Source organism: Pleurodeles waltl, chromosome 6, assembly GCF_031143425.1.
Source record: "Pleurodeles waltl isolate 20211129_DDA chromosome 6, aPleWal1.hap1.20221129, whole genome shotgun sequence".
In the NCBI taxonomy this organism is placed as follows: domain Eukaryota; kingdom Metazoa; phylum Chordata; class Amphibia; order Caudata; family Salamandridae; genus Pleurodeles; species Pleurodeles waltl.
Window position 1 is genome coordinate 45,787,763 of NC_090445.1, and position 18,297 is coordinate 45,806,059.

Sequence of the window (18,297 nt, forward strand, 5' to 3'; positions counted from 1 at the left end):
ACCAAACTGGCCTGAATGCTAGGATAAATTAAGGTGTCAGTCATTCCATGGCAAACTCGTAGCCATGCTTCAAGTTGGGGAACCGATGAGATGGGGGTCGGAGAAGTACTCTGCCTAAGTGAAAGTCTATACACTATAGACCCAAAGCACTTGCCAGATTTTATTTCACACGTAGATCTCATTCTTTAACTTCCAGGGGCTAGCTGTCTTCTAATTCTCATTGCTAGCACTCATGCGCGCTGATTGGATTCACTCACTGCTAGCACTCGTGTGGTGACTGGATTAACTCATTGCTAGCACTCTCATCCTCTGGCTGGATTCACTCATTGCTAGCACTCTCATCCTCTGACTGGATTCACTCATTGCTAGCACTCCAGTGTGCGGACTGAATTCACTCATTGCTAGAACTCCTGTTCGCCGATTGGATTCACTCATTGCTAGCACTCTCATCCTCTGACTGGATTCACTCATTGCTAGCACTCTCATCCTCTGACTGGATTCACTCATTGCTAGCACTCCAGTGTGATGACTGAATTCACTCTTTGCTAGAACTCATGTGCGCCGATTGGATTCACTCATTGCTAGCACTCTCATCCTCTGACTGGATTCACTCATTCCTAGCGCTCTTGAGCGCTGACTGGAATCACTCATTGCTAGCACTCTGATTGGATTCACACATTGCTAACGCTCTTGTGCTCTGACTGGATTTACTCATTGCTAGCACTCTCATCCTCTGGCTGGATTCACTCATTGCTAGCACTCTCATCCTCCAGCTGGATTCACTCACTGCTAGCACTCTCATCCTCCAGCTGGATTCACTCATTGCTAGCACTCTCATCCTCTGACTGGATTCACTCATTCCTAGCGCTCTTGAGCGCTGACTGGAATCACTCATTGCTAGCACTCTGATTGGATTCACACATTGCTAACGCTCTTGTGCTCTGACTGGATTCACTCATTGCTAGCACTCTCATCCTCTGGCTGGATTCACTCATTGCAAGCGCCCTTGTTCTCTGACTCGATTCACTCATTGCTAGCTCTCGCGTGTTCGGATTGGATTCACTCATTGCAGGCATTGTCATGTTCTGATTGGATTAACTCATGGTTAGTACCCATGTGCACTGAATGGATTCACTCATTGCTGGCACTCGCTTATTCTGATTGGATTCACTCACTGATAGCACTCACATGTGCCCATTCGATTCACTAATGGCTAGCACTCGTGCGCCTATTTGATTCATTCATTGCTAGCACTCTCATGCTCTGATTGGATTCACTCATTGTTAGCGCTCTTGTGCTCTGATTGGATTCACTAATTGTTAGTGCTCTTGAACGCCGATTGGATTCACTCATTGCTGGCACTCGCATGCTCAGATTGGATTCACTCATTACTAGCACTCACGGACAGAATGAATTCACTCATTGCTAGCACTCGCATGCGCTGACTGGATTCACTCTTTGCTAACACTCGCGTGCTCTGACTGAATTCCATCATTTCTAACACTCATGCATTTAGATAGGCTTCTCTCATTTTTAGGACTCTCGTTGTCATTCCTCATCTTTGTCCCTACAAACCTAGGTTACAGGATAGATCAGTAGTCAAAAGGGATCTTATCATAGTTTTCTCCCTCTTAAACCTTACTCGCTCCATTTCCATAAGAAAATTAAATGCCCTAATGGTCTCCTCTAGATCTCCCTTCCAGGGCTTCCCAAACATTGGCATGCAGAGAGGCACTGCTGGGAACATGCTACTGTAATGCACTGCTGAGGACGGAGGGGTTGTTTAGGTTAGCAAAAGTAGTACCTAATTTGTAATTGTGGCCTTCGTCTTGCAGCATTACGAGTGATGCAAGCCCCAAAACGCAGGGTTAGGTGTCTACTATATCAAGTTACAATAACGAGGTTAGATTTTAAAAAAATCGTTCTAGTCGTTCACCCTGTGTCACACACCTCAGTAAGAATATATCATCAGGGGTAACCCAGCAACTGGAGCACGAGGAAGAGAGTACCAAAGAATGCTCAAGTCAATGAACACATGCAGTTAACATTTGCTGCCAGAAGACAGACTATTTCCAGGATCAACACTTTGAACTATGTGACAAATACAATACGAATAGGCTTTACCTTGTCACTTCTCTGTGACATCCAACAGAAATGAGTTTAATACATATATACTTTTTAGGTGTGGCCACAATGACTGTTTGGTGTCTCCTTAAGAAGAGTTAGTATTCATGTCAATGTATATATTGCGTCTTACCAAATTGCTTGAGTCTGCTTAGGCTGAGACAACATGATCATATTTATGTTCAGGTTAAAGCTAACACGCTTGACTTATTGTTAATTCAATGTGGTGGCAAAGGCAGTAGGAATCTCATTTTACATTCTGAATGGGTCGACAAACCTGTTGACATGACCTTTTTCGAGTGTGAAAACCCTCCTGTTTTCCAACAGGCCCATGTAGGAGCTATACTGGTTTTTAGGATTAGAGACTACTAGTGCTCAAATTATCACAAAATTACAAGAGCAAACTACATTTATAGGGTTACTTGCCCCCCGGTGATTATTCTTTACAGTATGTAATTTATATCATATTTCACCTGTGATATCCTTAAAGGAGGGGTTATAATTTAAAATTCCACCTGAAAATATTTGTCATGTTGAGTAGAGTATTTAGTTTGCATTAATGTAATTTACATTTTGAAAGGAAAAATCATTGGTTTGACGCAGATTTATTGTTGCTTGGCTCAGGTCATGTTTTTGGCCCACAGCTACTCCGGGGTCATCTCTGGCCTGCTCCGCCTCATTACTATGAGAGTTGAGCTTACACCTTGAACTCTTCTATGAATGGAATAGGAAATGGGTTTAAATGGTGAACTCTTACAAATGAAAGAGTAAAGAGTTTGCATTGATAACTCCACAGTGGCAACTATAATAGGAAGAGCTTCCAGTTGTGAACTAGTTAGTGAACAACGTAGGGCGGCGCTATACAATTTTCAACACCAAGATAAGAATGTCTGACACATACCTCTAGGTCTGATGGTGCTGCAGAGGTCTTGTTCTCATTGTATACATTTGTGTTTGTATGTGTAGTATTTGTGTTTTAATTAAATTATTTTCACTTTATAAGTATAAACACGGGGCATTGATTTATTTTAAGAATTATTGCGTACCTTTAATGTTTATTTAAATCCTTTGGTTACTTTAGTTCATTCTTTTATCTTTATTTTTTAAAATTATGCTGTTGACACTCCATTTCTGATAAAACATAATGGTAGTACCTCTGACTTTCTCCTTAACTTTAAGAATGTCTTTCTTCAGTTCTCTGTCGGATGACAACTAACCTTTTGAGGCTGAATGCAGATACCACTCAGGTGCTGGTTTTAGAGAACAATTCTTAGACTTAGACCTCCTTTTGGTAATCATTGGCTTTTGGCTCATCCCACGCCCCTGCTACTGTGAGTAAAAATGGTGTTACTATCATTGACGAGCTTACCTTCCACCTACATGTGATCACGGTCTCTGGTAAATATTACTCTCATTTGAAGAACTTAAGGAAAATTCTTTCCTGCCTCCGAGTTGATAGGGAGAAGGTTAGTGATTCAGTCACTTATCTCATCTTCTCTGGATTGTAGGAATGCAGTCTTGCCTGGCTTACTTAATTATTTCATCTGTTGCAATAACATTGTGCAAAATGTACATCGGTTACAGTAAAATGTACATCGGTTACTTCCCCCGTGTTCCATCTCATCAGAGAATGGCAAACTGCCTTTTGTGGTTCTAGCTTCTAATCCCAGTGCATCAAAGATGAAAGACTCTGCCCATGTGAGGGCAAGGTGGGCGGTCTGCCTATGTGATTGCTGGGTGCAGCACACTAAAGCCAGGCTTGATAGCACTGACAATGCGTGTTTCATTTTTCCCCTCTTACCACCTCTCTGCCCTTTTCCCAATTCCCGCCAACTTTTATTCTTGCCCATCTTTTCACTCCCTCACTTCATTCATTCATTCATTCATTCATTCATTCATTCATTCTCGCGCAACACTGTGCATGCATCACTTTCCTGCTGTTCATGCCATATCCTCTGTTCCTCCTCTCTCTGCCATTTCAGCTCTGGATCACGCTTCATGCTGACAAGGTTATTCATTCTCCTCCTCAGTCATTCCATGAATCAGTCTTGCCTTCCATCTCTGGTCTTCACTCCTTGCTCCCCAAAGAGTGAGTGCTTTCTATGAATGTTCACTTATAGGGTGGCATTTGCTGTTCGAGGTCCAAATAAACATAAGTCGCCTATAATCTGTGTTCTGAAACAGAGGCGGTACCTCTTTGAGTCAAAGGACGCTGGGAACTTGCACAACAGGTTTAACACAAGTGTTCACTTGGAAGCTGGGACGTTTCAATGCCTTTACAACTGCCTGTTTACCTTGACCAGTGGCGGCCGGCAAAGATACCTAATTTGGAAGGGTGTTGATTAAGGGAAAAAAAGGCGCTCAAGGCTACGAGGTGAGTATGTGTTTTAACCTAAATTGTCACACGGTGCTCTCTTAAAGGACCACACCCCTGATCCCCAACTGCGTGGCAAGCCAAACAGATAATGAAATGTAGACAAATAAGAGGCATTTGTTATATAAACATTTGTATATCAGACTGTGCAGAAAGTATCCACCGAAGTCACTACAATTGTCCTTAGAAAAAGAAAGAGAACACCATACTATGTGTCCTTAGGATGGTGTGAGATACTGTAACAAACAATTGAAGAGGCCAAGCAGTTTCCAATATAGTTCCTCTTGAGTTTTAATTACAATGTCCAAATTCAATTCAGTCTGTTAGTCAGCAATGCTGCCATGAGTCACAATCTTGATATCTGATGTGTTCCATTCAGAACCCACAGCCAACACGTGTTTCGTCCATCGACTTCATCAGGGCTATGAGGCAAATCTGCCTTAATCTCAAATCTTGAAATAATATGAATAGCGTTCGCCCATTAATGTGCTATTGTAAAGCCCATCTCCAACTTCCACTCCGTACTCTCGTCATTCCCAATCTGACGAGAGAATGCCGACGGGTCTATCACTCCGACGACCTCCATTAAGTCTGCGAGTACGCATCGGTCTCGCGTTTAAACGCTGCTTTAACATCTTGGCTGTCCTGCGTGTTTATCATCCTCCTCCCCCGTCTGCTCAAACTGGAAATCTTAAGTAAAGCCTTGAAAATCTGCCGAGGTCTCAGCGTCCTGCTACCCTGGAGCATCCAGGAGCGGCGCCCCTCAACTGGGCTACACGATCTGTGAGTCCCCGGTGACGGGCGAGGGCTGTTCTTTGAGTGCGCCTCAGCTGCCCAGTTGCAAGCTCCGGAGGCCTCTGCAGCTCTCCCAGTAGTTGAGCTAAGAGAACCCAGTGGCGGCCGGCAGCTTTAACAGAGAGGGGGGGCTGGCATGAAGCACATGTACACACTCATTCTTTCACACACAGACATGCACATCCATTAACAACACTCATACCATTCAAACATGCACAGACCAAACATTCATCTTAAAACACCTCTCACACACACACACACACACACACACACACACACACACACACACACTTACCTTCAGCCTCGAGGTCCCAGGAGTTGTTAGGACTGCTGCCTTCCCTCACAGTCCCAGCCTCGTCACAGAGTGGGATGGGGTCAGTGAGACTGCTGACCCCACCCCACTCTGTGACGAAGTGTCACTGATTGACACTCGCCCTGGGCGCTTCAGGGCTTAAACCTGAAGCACCCAGGGCAAGTGTCAATGGGTGACGCTTTCCTCGCCACCCAGGGGAGGGCCTCGAGGCACCTTTGCTGAGCCAAGGTCACGCCCATAGGATCTGTGACCTCCTCAGCCCAGCAAAGTTCAGCTCAGGCAGCCAGGAGTGTGCGCAAATCGCGCATGTCTGCTCCTGGCTGTCTGAGCTGAAAATGGAGTGTGTCTGTCAGGCTGACCTTTGTTCAGTCAGACAGACACTCTTCATGAGGGGCAAAAGGTGGGGGCGTGGCCCCTCCACCCTAAAGGACGGGCCGCGCCTGACCTGGACATATACTGATGACTGTTCTCAGTAAATACCCATCCTTTTCTAGGTTCAGCATCAATTGCACTTTCTCAAGTTCTGCTCTGTTCGTAGTGCTGCACACTAAGAACCCAACTGTGGGTCTCTGGTCACAGATTCCTCTTGTACGGTAGTTGATTTACAGGTGTAATACATGAGGATGCCCCGCTACAGCACTCTTGCGTGGTGCTGCACTTCACAAGCAACTATTGTCTCCTTCATAAGAGCAGCGGCTTGCTTTCAATTTCTTTCTCTTGAGTGGCTTCCTGAAGTCCTGATGTTTCCTTCTCCACTCCTTGTGGCACGAGGATTAATAGTTAATACACCCGTCTTCACTACACCTCAATCCTGCGTGTTTCACTCACATGGTTTAAGACGTGTCACATGAATTACAGTTACTAACAAGCACCTGCTCCACACCTTTCAAACTTTTCAGTGCAAGATATATTTACAAAAACACCAGAGTGAACACCATAACAGACATCTCCTTCAACTGGCTCCCTCCTGGCCATTCTAGTCTTTTGCTCCAACTCTCTAATCTTTCCCACACTGGGGTGAACTGTGGTCTATCTGTGGGAGAGATTAAAACAATTGAAGAGAAGACTAACATGGGCCTGGCAGAGACAGAACTAGAAGGGCAAATTAGATGGATGACTGAGCAATGGATGGTTAGATGGGTAAACACATTACAGAATGCTTAGTAAATACTGCTTACATTCAGTAAACTCAGTCTTCCAGGCAGCAGAGCCTCAGTGCACCACATGGCCTTATTTCCAGGATGGCAAAAGGGTGCAGGAATAAGGCGTAAGGTACGAGGGTACATGTGTGAATGGTAGGAAACGTGACAACAAACGTGTTTACCACAAAGTTACAAAAGTAACTTCAAATGATCGTCCCCATAAAGTAGCAGGGGATGCAGGATTGCCTGCCAATGGATGAACAAGAAGCATGGGTTCTCCAATGTGGGACAATCAGGAGACACAGGGTACAAGCTGTGGAGTTGTCAAGGCCACAGGATTCCCAACTATAAAGGAATAAGGGGGAGTAGAGGATTCTAAATGTGGAGCACTCTGTGTGGACAAAGCAATTCTGGAGAAGAGCGGGCAGGAGTTCTCCCCATAATAGAAGTAGGGATTTGGGCAATTTTGCCGCAAACCAGTCTAATTAGGTGGCAACCGGATTTAGCATCAATACATCTTTCATGGAATCAGTGGGCTCAATCAAAACAAAGAAAATCTGACACAGGTATTTAAGTGACGCATTTAAAATTTTGATGCTATTTAGGGAGCCATCTGACTCGATAAGGCGAGCACTGTCCTTAACATCTTGTTCTCTGTCGCTGTGACCTAAAGCGAAGCAGAGGCCGACAACGGATTAAACTCAGAGTGAGATTACTACAAGGACAGGCAGCAGGTAACTCAACCCCTTACACACAGGTAGTTCAATGCAACCACAGAATCACGCTGCCGTTCCCTGGGTAACCGTAATCCCAGATTTTTACATGACCTTTGATGTACAGTGACTGTGCATGAAATTATTTTCCACTTTCCTCTAGAATAAGCCTTTTTAAGTTACGGATCCTTTGTACGTATCCAAACCTATGTATAGCTATAGCGTTATATCTACATATGTAGCTAGCCATATCTTTTGATGTCTAGTTATAACTTTACCATACAGTGCTCTGAAGCAACCGCAAAGTTACATGTTTGGCACTTTATAAAACTGATTACAGGTAATGTGATGAAGACCGCGTAGTTGGCCGAAACGCGTCATTTTCGAAGTAAATCCCCGTTGCCACTTTCTACCTGAGTAAGCGTATTTTTTTGATAGAGTTGAGGATAAAACTGATTATTATATATCTTGTGTCATGTCTTTATCTACTTATCCAAGTACCGCTAATAATATATTTATTTCTATGGTTCCACATCTAAATCAATATTGCTACCTCTCTGGACGCACAAGCCCCACCTCGACAGCTAATGTTTTCATTATAAACACAAAATCTACTAACACAACTCCACAGTTAAAATAAAGTTACGATTTGGGAAGTACAAACACTAATATTTCCATAAGAAAAAACACTGATAAAAGTGGTGTTATTTTTCTAAAGCAAAACCAGACAACTCCTTACATTTGCTAGTTATTACTCCCCATGGAACCCTTCATTTGCCCTTTATGTGGCCTGGGTGGAATAAGTTATTAGCAGGTAGAGTTGATTGTCGTCCGTGTGTCCATGGTTGGTCGTTTCTGTCCCCTCCATCCGGGTCCAAATTGGTTCCAAATACAACTTGCGCAATCTGAAGGCCAGGCGGAAACTTGAGTGATGTCATCAATGCTGACAAGCAGTGCATGATGGGGTGCAAATTATAGTTAGATCATTAAACTATCCCTATCGTCGTTGAGCGGGTTTTATTTTTCGGTTTCATAACGTTAGCTCGTGTCTCACATTACAACACTTCACCATAACGTCACTTTAACCATTTTTTCAGAGAATACATTTTATTTATAAACAACATAAGATCATCGAGCAAAATACATGAACCACGTATAACAAATTAAAGCATACTACATACAAAGTTTCAAAGTGCATTAATATGCTAAATTGCCGCGCACTCTTAATACCGCATTCAGCATTTGATTTTATCACAAAACAGCACCAGTACTACTTTCTACCGATTAACCATTTGCAAGTCTCTTGCCCAGTGCGACCCCCTGGACAAGGTAAGTCCCTCCTAGAAAGAACTTTTCCATCTTCGTGCAGGAAGCAGGATAACATCGTATCATGTACAATCAACAACAAAAGGCAACTCATAACTTGAAATAAATGCACATTCTAAACATATAGGAAAAAACTTTTGAGTGCTCATACACTGACACACATCGTTGCCTTGATATGTACTTCCGGGTTTACAATAGTAGACCCGTTTTAATAATGAACAAACAATTCAGTGGGGCACATCAACAATCAATGTCTAAACTATTATATTATCAAAATGAGATGACATGAGAGAATCTAGTATGATCAAACTAAATTGCTAATTGATAAATCTTCCTTTTCTGAAATAAACAATAACTAACCAAAGAGAAAAACCATGTACTCATATAAAACTAACCAAACAGAAATGTCCATGCAAATAGAGAATTTTAATACAAAAGAATATATCATATTATACACATAGACATATAAACATATATACACAACATGTAGAAAAAGAATGAAAAGCCATCAGCCTACACATAAACATATAAACATATATACACAAAATGTAGAAAAAGAATGAAAAGCCATCAGCCGACACGTGTTTCGTCCTGACTGGACTTCTTCAAGGCTTGCAATTTAGTTTGATCATACTAGATTCTCTCATGTCATCTCATTTTGATAATATAATAGTTTAGACATGGATTGTTGATGTGCCCCACTGAATTGTTTGTTTAACATCGTATCATGGGCGCTTTGCTCCTACTGCTCTCACAGAGGCTGGTCTTACCTTTGTTTGTATATTGCCCACACCAGTTACCTGTGACTGCCTTCGTTTTACTTGGCCCAGCCTTGATGCCCTAAATTGCCCAATTAGGCGTAGATTATAAAAAGACATCTGTTTGGATGCACCATGTGCCAGGAGAAAGCCATGGTGGGGACAGCGCCTAGGCATGGTCTTGAAATCCCTCCTCGTGAAAACCTTTTTCAGCGAATCTTTTATTTGTGTCAACCCTTTCAAAATAGGGATTTTAACAAGCCCAATAGCTACAAAGTGAGATGCGTAAAGCTCTTTTACAGGTGTACAATCCCGTTTGGTTGCCTAATGAGCACATCATTACCAAGAGCCAGAATATTTGCTCGACACCTTCCCCAGAAAATAAAACTCATTTTGTGAACAGTCAAGCCTTTCCCATGAGTGTGATATGATTTTAATACTAGATACGGTATATCCAGTGTGCATGTGTGCTTCGGTGTGGCATCCAACCTCCTCTACCAGTGAAGAGCATACCCAAATAATTCCATTTACCGACCTCACCCAGGCTTCGGTGCACTCAGACACAATGTACTCACAAGGGGACTGCTCCAAATCCCATAACAATGTTCTTGCTTTTTTTAATGTTAAGACTTTTAATTCAAGTGGAACTAGCTGGGGCAATGACAAGTTTCCATAGTCCTTTATGGGTTTGAAAAAGTATTTCATTATTTGACATGTTTATATAGCCCTATGGCACAGGCGCCTTGAGGTTGAGTCAAGTGGAAGGAGGATTGGTAAACTGGTTCGTTAAGTAGATCAAAAGAATAAGAGGAGAGGGAAGGTGCGGATTAAGTTGTGGTAGAAAGCGCAAAGATCTGGTCGAAACATCTCTTATATAGGAAAGCGAATCCCCTTCGGAAGGACAGCAGGTCGAGTTGATGTTTCAGGTTTGTTGGTAGAGTGTTCCATAGGCTCCCATCTATGGATTCCTCCATTGAATCTACACAAATGCTACCTTATTCTGTCTGTCACATTCAGACCATGCTAACATCACCTGCAATATGGCGCACCAGCACTCCAAGTTCAACCGAAGCTAGAAAATTATTCCCAACAAACATACACCGTGTTAATATGCCCTGCCTGGAAATCATATGAGACCCCCAGCCAGTACGACCCCCTCACCGCCTGTCATCATGGACACCATTTCCAGTCCTGTGCTTTTGAGCGACTACCTAATGCTCTCTGGGTATAAGTCTTGGCTTGTATCCAGTCACCCATTAGACTAACACACCTGACAGTAATTATTTGCAGGTGAAAAGTCCAGGACTGGAGAGGTCTGTAAAGACATGATGTAGGAGTGGTCACACTACTCGGCACAAACACAGATACAATATGTGTGAATGTAACAATACTTCTATACCACAAACCTTGCTGGAAAACTATATTGACACGACTCCCTTTCAAGTAGTCGGTGGAACTGTTCAGATCAGAAACATTGGCAAACACTTTCTTCTGGTACTATTGGACCCACACAAAGCCTTCAATACCTCCGGACGATCAAGGCTTCTTGACACCCTTTCATTCAGAATCAGATGCAATAGAAACACTGAGCTGGTCAATATAACTTTCTCCAACTCCAAACACATCAGATCACTTGCAATTGTCATAAAGCCTTCTATTACCGATGATTCTTAAGCTCTCAAAGGAGGTCGTTGGGTCGTACTGGATAGGAAGGAAGACGCCCAACTTTACTTAAGAGTCTGCTTTGATCCACATCTTCTGTATGATGGACCACTTTGCCAACATTCAGGTATTGATGATCAAGACCTATCCAAAGAAGAACCCCACAGAGTTCATGCTCATCAACAATGGGTGCACAAAGCAACAGGTTGAAGGAGGACTTACTGAGATGAATCTGGAAGGTTCAACTCTGCAATGTTTTGACAACCCCAAATCCTTAGCTTAAACATAGTTACCATCCTCAGCTCTATGGTTTATTTTAAGCAGAAAAAGACTGCCAAGCAATAGATAACCTTTCCCACCAGTGGCAGACTTACAAACTGCCATCTAGGTTCTGGTCCTAGCCTATTTCATCAGAGGAACACACTTCAATCTGGACCCAAAGAGATCCACCTGGCACCCGAATCAGAATCCTCCATGAAGTAGCCTGTCTCATCAAACGTGCCACAAAAACTCTCTGGGAGCTCCCCTAACTCCCCTGCCAATCGCAACACATACGTGACCTGGAGGCAGAAGGACTACACACAACGCCATCGCCTCTCTGGAAATCAAGAGATGCTGGAAACAAGAAGATGCTGGGCGTTCTCCTGCTATATCCCGAGGCTGTGGAACTCTAGCTCAATCCTGATTGGCTTTGCCTCATTCCTTCTTTACTTTGTGAAAGAACTTAAGACATCTCATCAAACCACATCTCACCACAGTGCAAACCCCAGACACAAGACTTGCCCAATCCTGAGAGAGATCACACTCCACAAGATGTCTCTTAATATGCAACAGTATCGCAGACCAGCACACTTGTATCACCGCTTATTTAGAGTTGAGCAACGTGCAGTTCTGGACTTGTTCTCTAAGTCGCTTATGAAAGCTATGAATCAATTCCCACCATGCTACATGGCGTAGTACAAACCGTTCGTAAATCACATTTATCTGGAGGCTGAAAATGAAGCAGGGGCCTTGTTCTGCTTCTTGATTATCTTCTTGAGCCCGGTACTCAGCAGGCTCTGAAAATGTTTTGATGTACCATCAGACCCTGTTCAGGGGACCAGGGGCAAGACAAGGCTAAAGAGAGACAAATTGGCAGGCCGTGCGTAGAAGCTTCCCTTCCACCAGCATCTGGCAATTCATCCACATTCCACCACTGACCCAACGTGGAGTGCACATGAAGTACTGATCAGCACCCCATTTCTAAAAAGGTTTCCACATAATTTCTAAGGACAGCCCTATCTCCACCCGCCATCACTTCAGGGTGTAGGATTCACCTTTCAGCCTAGGACTGCAGTCAATACACTTCCACGGTCACAAACACACTTGATATGCACAGCGAATGTCAACACAAGGGTCTGGTTGTCTCTTACAATCAGAACTTCAGATGAGTGAGGCCAGCAGGCGCCACACTCATGACTGGGAGAATATGGTGTCTTCACGGCTAGAGTTATTAAATGTCAACAACCCAGGACAGGGACAGTTGCGCCCTGTCAGCTAGAGGGCATGCGTGTGTGCTTGTGCTCCCCCATCTGACATCCCCCCACCCGCTCCCTGGGTGCTGCCAGAACCAGGTTCTGGGCCTCAGAGTGAAAGGACAGGCCTAGGCCTGAGTGGCTTGAGAGCTGGGCCACAAAAAGCCAGAATAGCAGATATCACATGCAGTGCTCGGGGAAGGCAGGGGACATTCCCACCCCAGCATGCTGCTACTGGCCTGCAAGATGAGAACTGCGGATAAGTCGTTTCCTTTAGTAACCACGCAGTGGTGTCAGTGAGGAAGTCCAACATGTGACTGAAGCCTCAGGAGTCGAGTGATCTTCCGGTGACGTCATCGCCTATTGTAATTGGTACTCATTCCTCAGACTCTTTGGATCTAAGGGGCTCTGCGCCATGAGTGCTCCTCCTGGCGCTCCAGGGCGGTGCTGCGGGTGTGTGGGTCTAGGTGGTGTACTCGTGTGTGTCCACCCTGCTTGCAGGGGGTCTGCACGCTACAACCCCCACGTTGCACCCCTCATCAGCCCCCTCGGTACAGGACTCTCGCGTCACGTGACCGTTGTTTGGCCGTTCAAAGCTCCTCTCAAGGCGTCTCACGTCTTTCGTTTGTCTATTTTTTCTTTCATGTTTTCCAAGTTGTTGTCGCCAAGGTTGTTTTTCCCGCCCACATGACTGCAGCTTCCTCGGGACGCTGTTGTCCAGGCTGAGCAGGTGAGCTCACGTGAGCCTCACCTGGGGCTGGGCCGGCTACAGACGAGCACATCCTGGTGTGCACCTCCGGGGGGGCTGGCAGTCACGGGGGCAGGGACCGGCCTGCAGGGAAAAGGGCAACTTCCCTCGAGCTGTCCGGGGAGTGAGAGACCGGCTGTCAGGACCGGGCTGGAAAGAAATCCGAAAATATTGCAAAGCCAGTGGGTCGGGTAGGAGTCAGTCATAGGTCGGTGCCAGAGCTCCAGATACCTGTCAAGTTGCAGCTTCCCCCTGATGGTCGAGATAAGAGGCTCCCCGAGCACGTGGCTTGTTTTTTTAAATATACATTTAAATATTTGTATAAGTACATGTGTTGCGTCCATTCACTGCGCCCCTGCATACCTGTATAAAAAAATAAACAATCTGTCAGGACAATCCCGGTGGCTGTTTCCCATGGACATCCGAATCTAAAGCAGGTCAGGTCCTGCACCCTGAGTGCTAAATGCTAGTTCCATCAATAATTTTGGGGAAAGGTGTCTCGCTGAAGCCGCCAGCTGGACTCCCAAGAGTGAGGCCTCATCAAAGCAGGTGAGTGAGTACTCGTCAAGAAGCTGATGCGAGTTCTGGGGCCAAACCTTCAGCATACTGAGGATGCTCCCCTACCACGCCGGGTGCCAAAAGGCAGCGCACCAGTGGAAATACTCATTCTCGGATACAGAAAAAAAAAACAAGTAAAAAATGTCATACATTGCAGGACTGCACAGTTTATTAGCCTGTGTGCAACTGTGTAATTTAAAAAAGTGAGACTGAGGTCATCATACACACTTTACATGTTAAACTCGAAGACCGACTGGAATATAGCCTACACGTATCTTTAACTTGTTTACCTGTTTTCGCCAGACCAATACATATTTTTGTTTCTTTTTCACATACGGTTATGGGTTCACTGAGATAGGGGATCCCCAGTCTGACAACGTAACAGCGTCTGGCCTACACTACCTAATGGCACCAAACCGATCACAGGAGTTAAATGAATTTCTTCACACTGTTGAACTGGGTTTTCATTTGGATTGATCAGCTGGGGACATGTAAGCTTTGGTTAAATTGCCCTATGCAAGATCTCTGGGTGAAATTACTAGGAGTTTCTGAAAACAGTCCATACAAGGAGATTAAAGGGGCCCATTACAATTTTTTATGGGGAATATTGTGGAGACATTCACTTGAACTCTCCAAGGGCGGCCCATCTGGGTTGGCTTTTGAAAAAGGGACTCCTTAGTGTAGTTATTGCCCTAAGGCTGGTGGGCATAATACATTATTAGTTATTGCCCCAGCCTTTATACATCAGTTGACTGGTATGGCAATTGATTGATGCTTAGTTGGTTGGGAGGTGCACTACGCAAGCACCTCTTCCACAATCAGATGGTACCCCAAATGCAGGATAATGCCTTTAAGGCAACATGTCAAGTCCCTTTGCATGCCAGATTTCCTTTATTCAGGAATGGAAAAAATAGCAGTTCCCTATGAATTTGGCATGTTGTCTCCAGTTTTGGACAGGTGAGGAAGAGCATGATGTATGACTGTCTTAATCATAACGAAGGACACACCACTGCAAACCCCGAAAGGTGGAGAGGTATGCATAAAAAACAAGTAATGCACATCCACAGCATCTCCTTTAAAGCAAAAAGCTGCCTTAGCAAGTGCTCCGGAAGCTGCTTAGAGATAAAGATACCCTAAAGCCAGTGATATTTTATGGTCCATGGCCAGTAGTTAACTTGTACTAGAAGAATCACTCACATCCATTGGTTAACGGGATGTTAGTGCCACTATGCGTCTCGGAAGTCTCTATGCCTTATTTATTATAGATTTCCCGTAGGACTACACGTACCAGAATGCACAGAAAAAAACATGATTTGATGAACTGCAGCCACTTGGCATGTGAGAATAGCAAATCTTTGAGTGTTATGTAATGTAGATTTGTATAGCACACCATCACCCGGGAGGGTATCCTGGAGCTGGAGTGCATGGTCGAAATTACATTAGGTCTCGCTCAATGCAGATACCTCATAAAGACTACATGTTTCGTAATGCGCAATGTAAAATTAGAGCACGCTGAAGTATGTATGTACATACACATGTGGTATCTGTGTAGCCAAAAACACCTCAGCGCTGCACAGGGTCAAAATAACTGTATAATAACAGCGCAGCGCCATACAACGTGACACTATGGCTAATTAAATGCAACTTTTACACAAAGTATCGACTAGATTAATAAAACGGATTTCTAAGAAGACTTAAAACCAATCCTGTGCCACATGAAAGTGTCCCTTACTCTGTGGTTGGTCAACCCTCTTGGAAAACCGACAGATGTGCAAAATCTACTGACATTTGCCGGGATAGCTGGAGAAGAACTGAGAATATCGCACCAAATCCGGAACGCCTGGTCTCCGATCCCATGAAGCACTCTTTCACCAAGCACTGATACCACTGTGGGCTGCACGGCCCTCAAAGAACGACCCTCTTAAACCCCACAGAACTGCTACTACATGAATGTGCAGTGTCCCTACGCAAATTTACTTCTACGGAACGTTTTTCAGTCCAGTTCCACTACTCCCCGATTCACGGGATTAAAAATACCAGAATGTCCCGCTCTGTCAGTACAGGTAAAACCACAAGTTGATGCCTCAAAAAGTTATTTTGCACTCAGTGCAGCAACGACTCTGTCCCTCCTAACAGATATATTCTACGCAGGACTACCCATCCCAGAAGGCACTCTTTCCCTCGGTAAATATACCATTTAAATGACGTTTCACAGTACAGTTTCAGTCTCCCGAAAGACACAGGACCACAAATACCAGAATCACCCGCCAGTACAAGTAAGACCGCAAGTTTATGTGTCTTAACGGGTTCTCTCTCTCACTCAGCAATGCTACCCACAGGAGGACTCCGTCCCATACAGAACTAGGTGACAAAACAGTTTCCCTCGGTAAATAATTACTTTTACGGGGCACTTCTTATTACAGTTACTCTCACCCCACACAGACAGGATTACAAATACTTGAATGCACCCCACTCGGCACAGGTAACACCACAGGTTCTGCTTCAGAGCGTTCTCTTTCTTCATGAGTACAGCTCCATGACCTAAAATACCGCCAGTCATACTCTGTCCGGTACCCCTGAGAGGTACACTGGGGCCAGCATGCACTCACTCTGCCTCCCTGTGCACAGCTACCCTACACACAGCAACATGTCTTTATTTTGAAGTTTTGTATAACGCAGCCTAACAGTTTTACTCAGGTACACGGTAGGCGCCACTATGTACAGACAAAGAACATTAGTCACAGAGCCATTTGAAAAATGAGCTTTTTCAGAGTTTTTCTCAATCTCAATGGTACTTTCACAGCTTTCCTAGGAGCACTACCTCATATCTGCAGATACTGTGAGAGAACAGCTTAGTATGCACCAGTTATGGTTCACTGACCACAATTAGAAAACCAGTCATTTATCCAATGCACACAAACACCCCCAGGGCTACCTCTCCCAGCATTATCTCAGCTTGACTGGGCTGCCAGGGATACATGTGCATGACACCCAGGCCTACAGACCCCCTCACCTGGGTGAAGGCCGCCGACCCCTGGCAGGGGCACAGAGCGAGGACCAGACCGAGGAAGAGGGGCGTCAGTGACAGCCGGTGGGGGTTTAAGGGGTGCACCAGGGAGCTCTCTATGTCTCTACACCCGGTGACACCGGCGCTCCGGGGGCACCGCGCACCCCCTCGGCCCTCGCCCCCACTGTGACCCCCTCCGCAGTCCATGTCGCGCTCCGTGAACCTACAACAAGCACCAGCTCCTAGAAGCCGTCACGCCGATGGGAAACTTCTGCACACTCTCTCGTTCCAGCAGCACTCCTGGGCTGATCAGCTGATCTGCACCCGGAAGTGGCCGAGGCTGGTGCGGAGACTTGCGCCAGCTCCGTGCCAACAGGGCGGCCATCTTGCAGAGGCTACCCCTGCCAGCGCCCCGCAGCAGAGCAGGGAAACAAGAGCGTCTTTTTGACTTCCTTCACGAAAAAAAACAAAACCAGAATTAGGTGTTCAAATAAGGGGAAGGTCGGCCAGTGTTTACCTGTTTCACGGATAAAAAGAAAGAGACACATCAATATCTATACAGTACCTGTATTCCTTATTTCTAGCAGCATAGGCTGGGAGGGGAAGAAAGAACTGCAGTTGTGAATTACAATGTGTTAGACCTGACAGCCTTAGGGTAGTCACCCCTAACTTTTTGCCTGCCTCCCTCCACTTTTTGGACACTGTTTTTGCTGGTTTTTAGACTCCGCGCACTTTACCCCTGCTAACCAGGGCTAAAGTGCATATGCTCTCTCCCTTAAAACATGGTAACCTGGAATCATACCTGATTGGACTATTAATTTACTTATAAGTCCCTAGTAAGGTGCACTTCATGTGCATAGGGCTGGTAAATTAAATACTACTAGTGGGCCAGCAGCACTGGTTGTGCCACCCACTTAAGTAGCCCCTTTTCCTTGTCTCAGGCCTGCCATTGCAAGGCCTGTGTGTGCAGTTTCACTGCCACATCGACTTGGCATTTAAAAGTACTTGCCAAGCCTAGGACTCCCCTTTTTCTACATATAAGTCACCCTTAATGTGTGCCCTAGGTAACCCCTAGGGCAAGGTGCTGTGTAGGTAAAAGGCAGGACATGTACCTGTGTAGTTATATGTCCTGGTAGTGTAAAGCTCCTAAATTTGTTTTTACACTACTGTGAGGCCTGCTTCCTTCATAGGCTAACATTGGGGCTGCCCTCATACACTGTTGAAGTGGCAGCTGCTGATCTGAAGGGAGCAGGAAGGTCATAT

General features: G+C 45.0%; 1 protein-coding gene across 1 annotated transcript in view; it reads right to left on the minus strand.

The window, feature by feature from the left end:
- LOC138299151 (sialidase-1-like) overlaps positions 1–17,334 on the minus strand; it is a 59,523-nt gene extending 42,189 nt beyond the window's left edge. The window contains exon 1 of the mRNA XM_069237216.1: positions 17,041–17,334. Coding sequence (XP_069093317.1) covers positions 17,041–17,241 — 201 coding nt within the window. The 5' untranslated portion in view covers positions 17,242–17,334. The remainder of the gene's footprint in view (positions 1–17,040) is intronic.
- Positions 17,335–18,297: the final 963 nt, after the last annotated feature.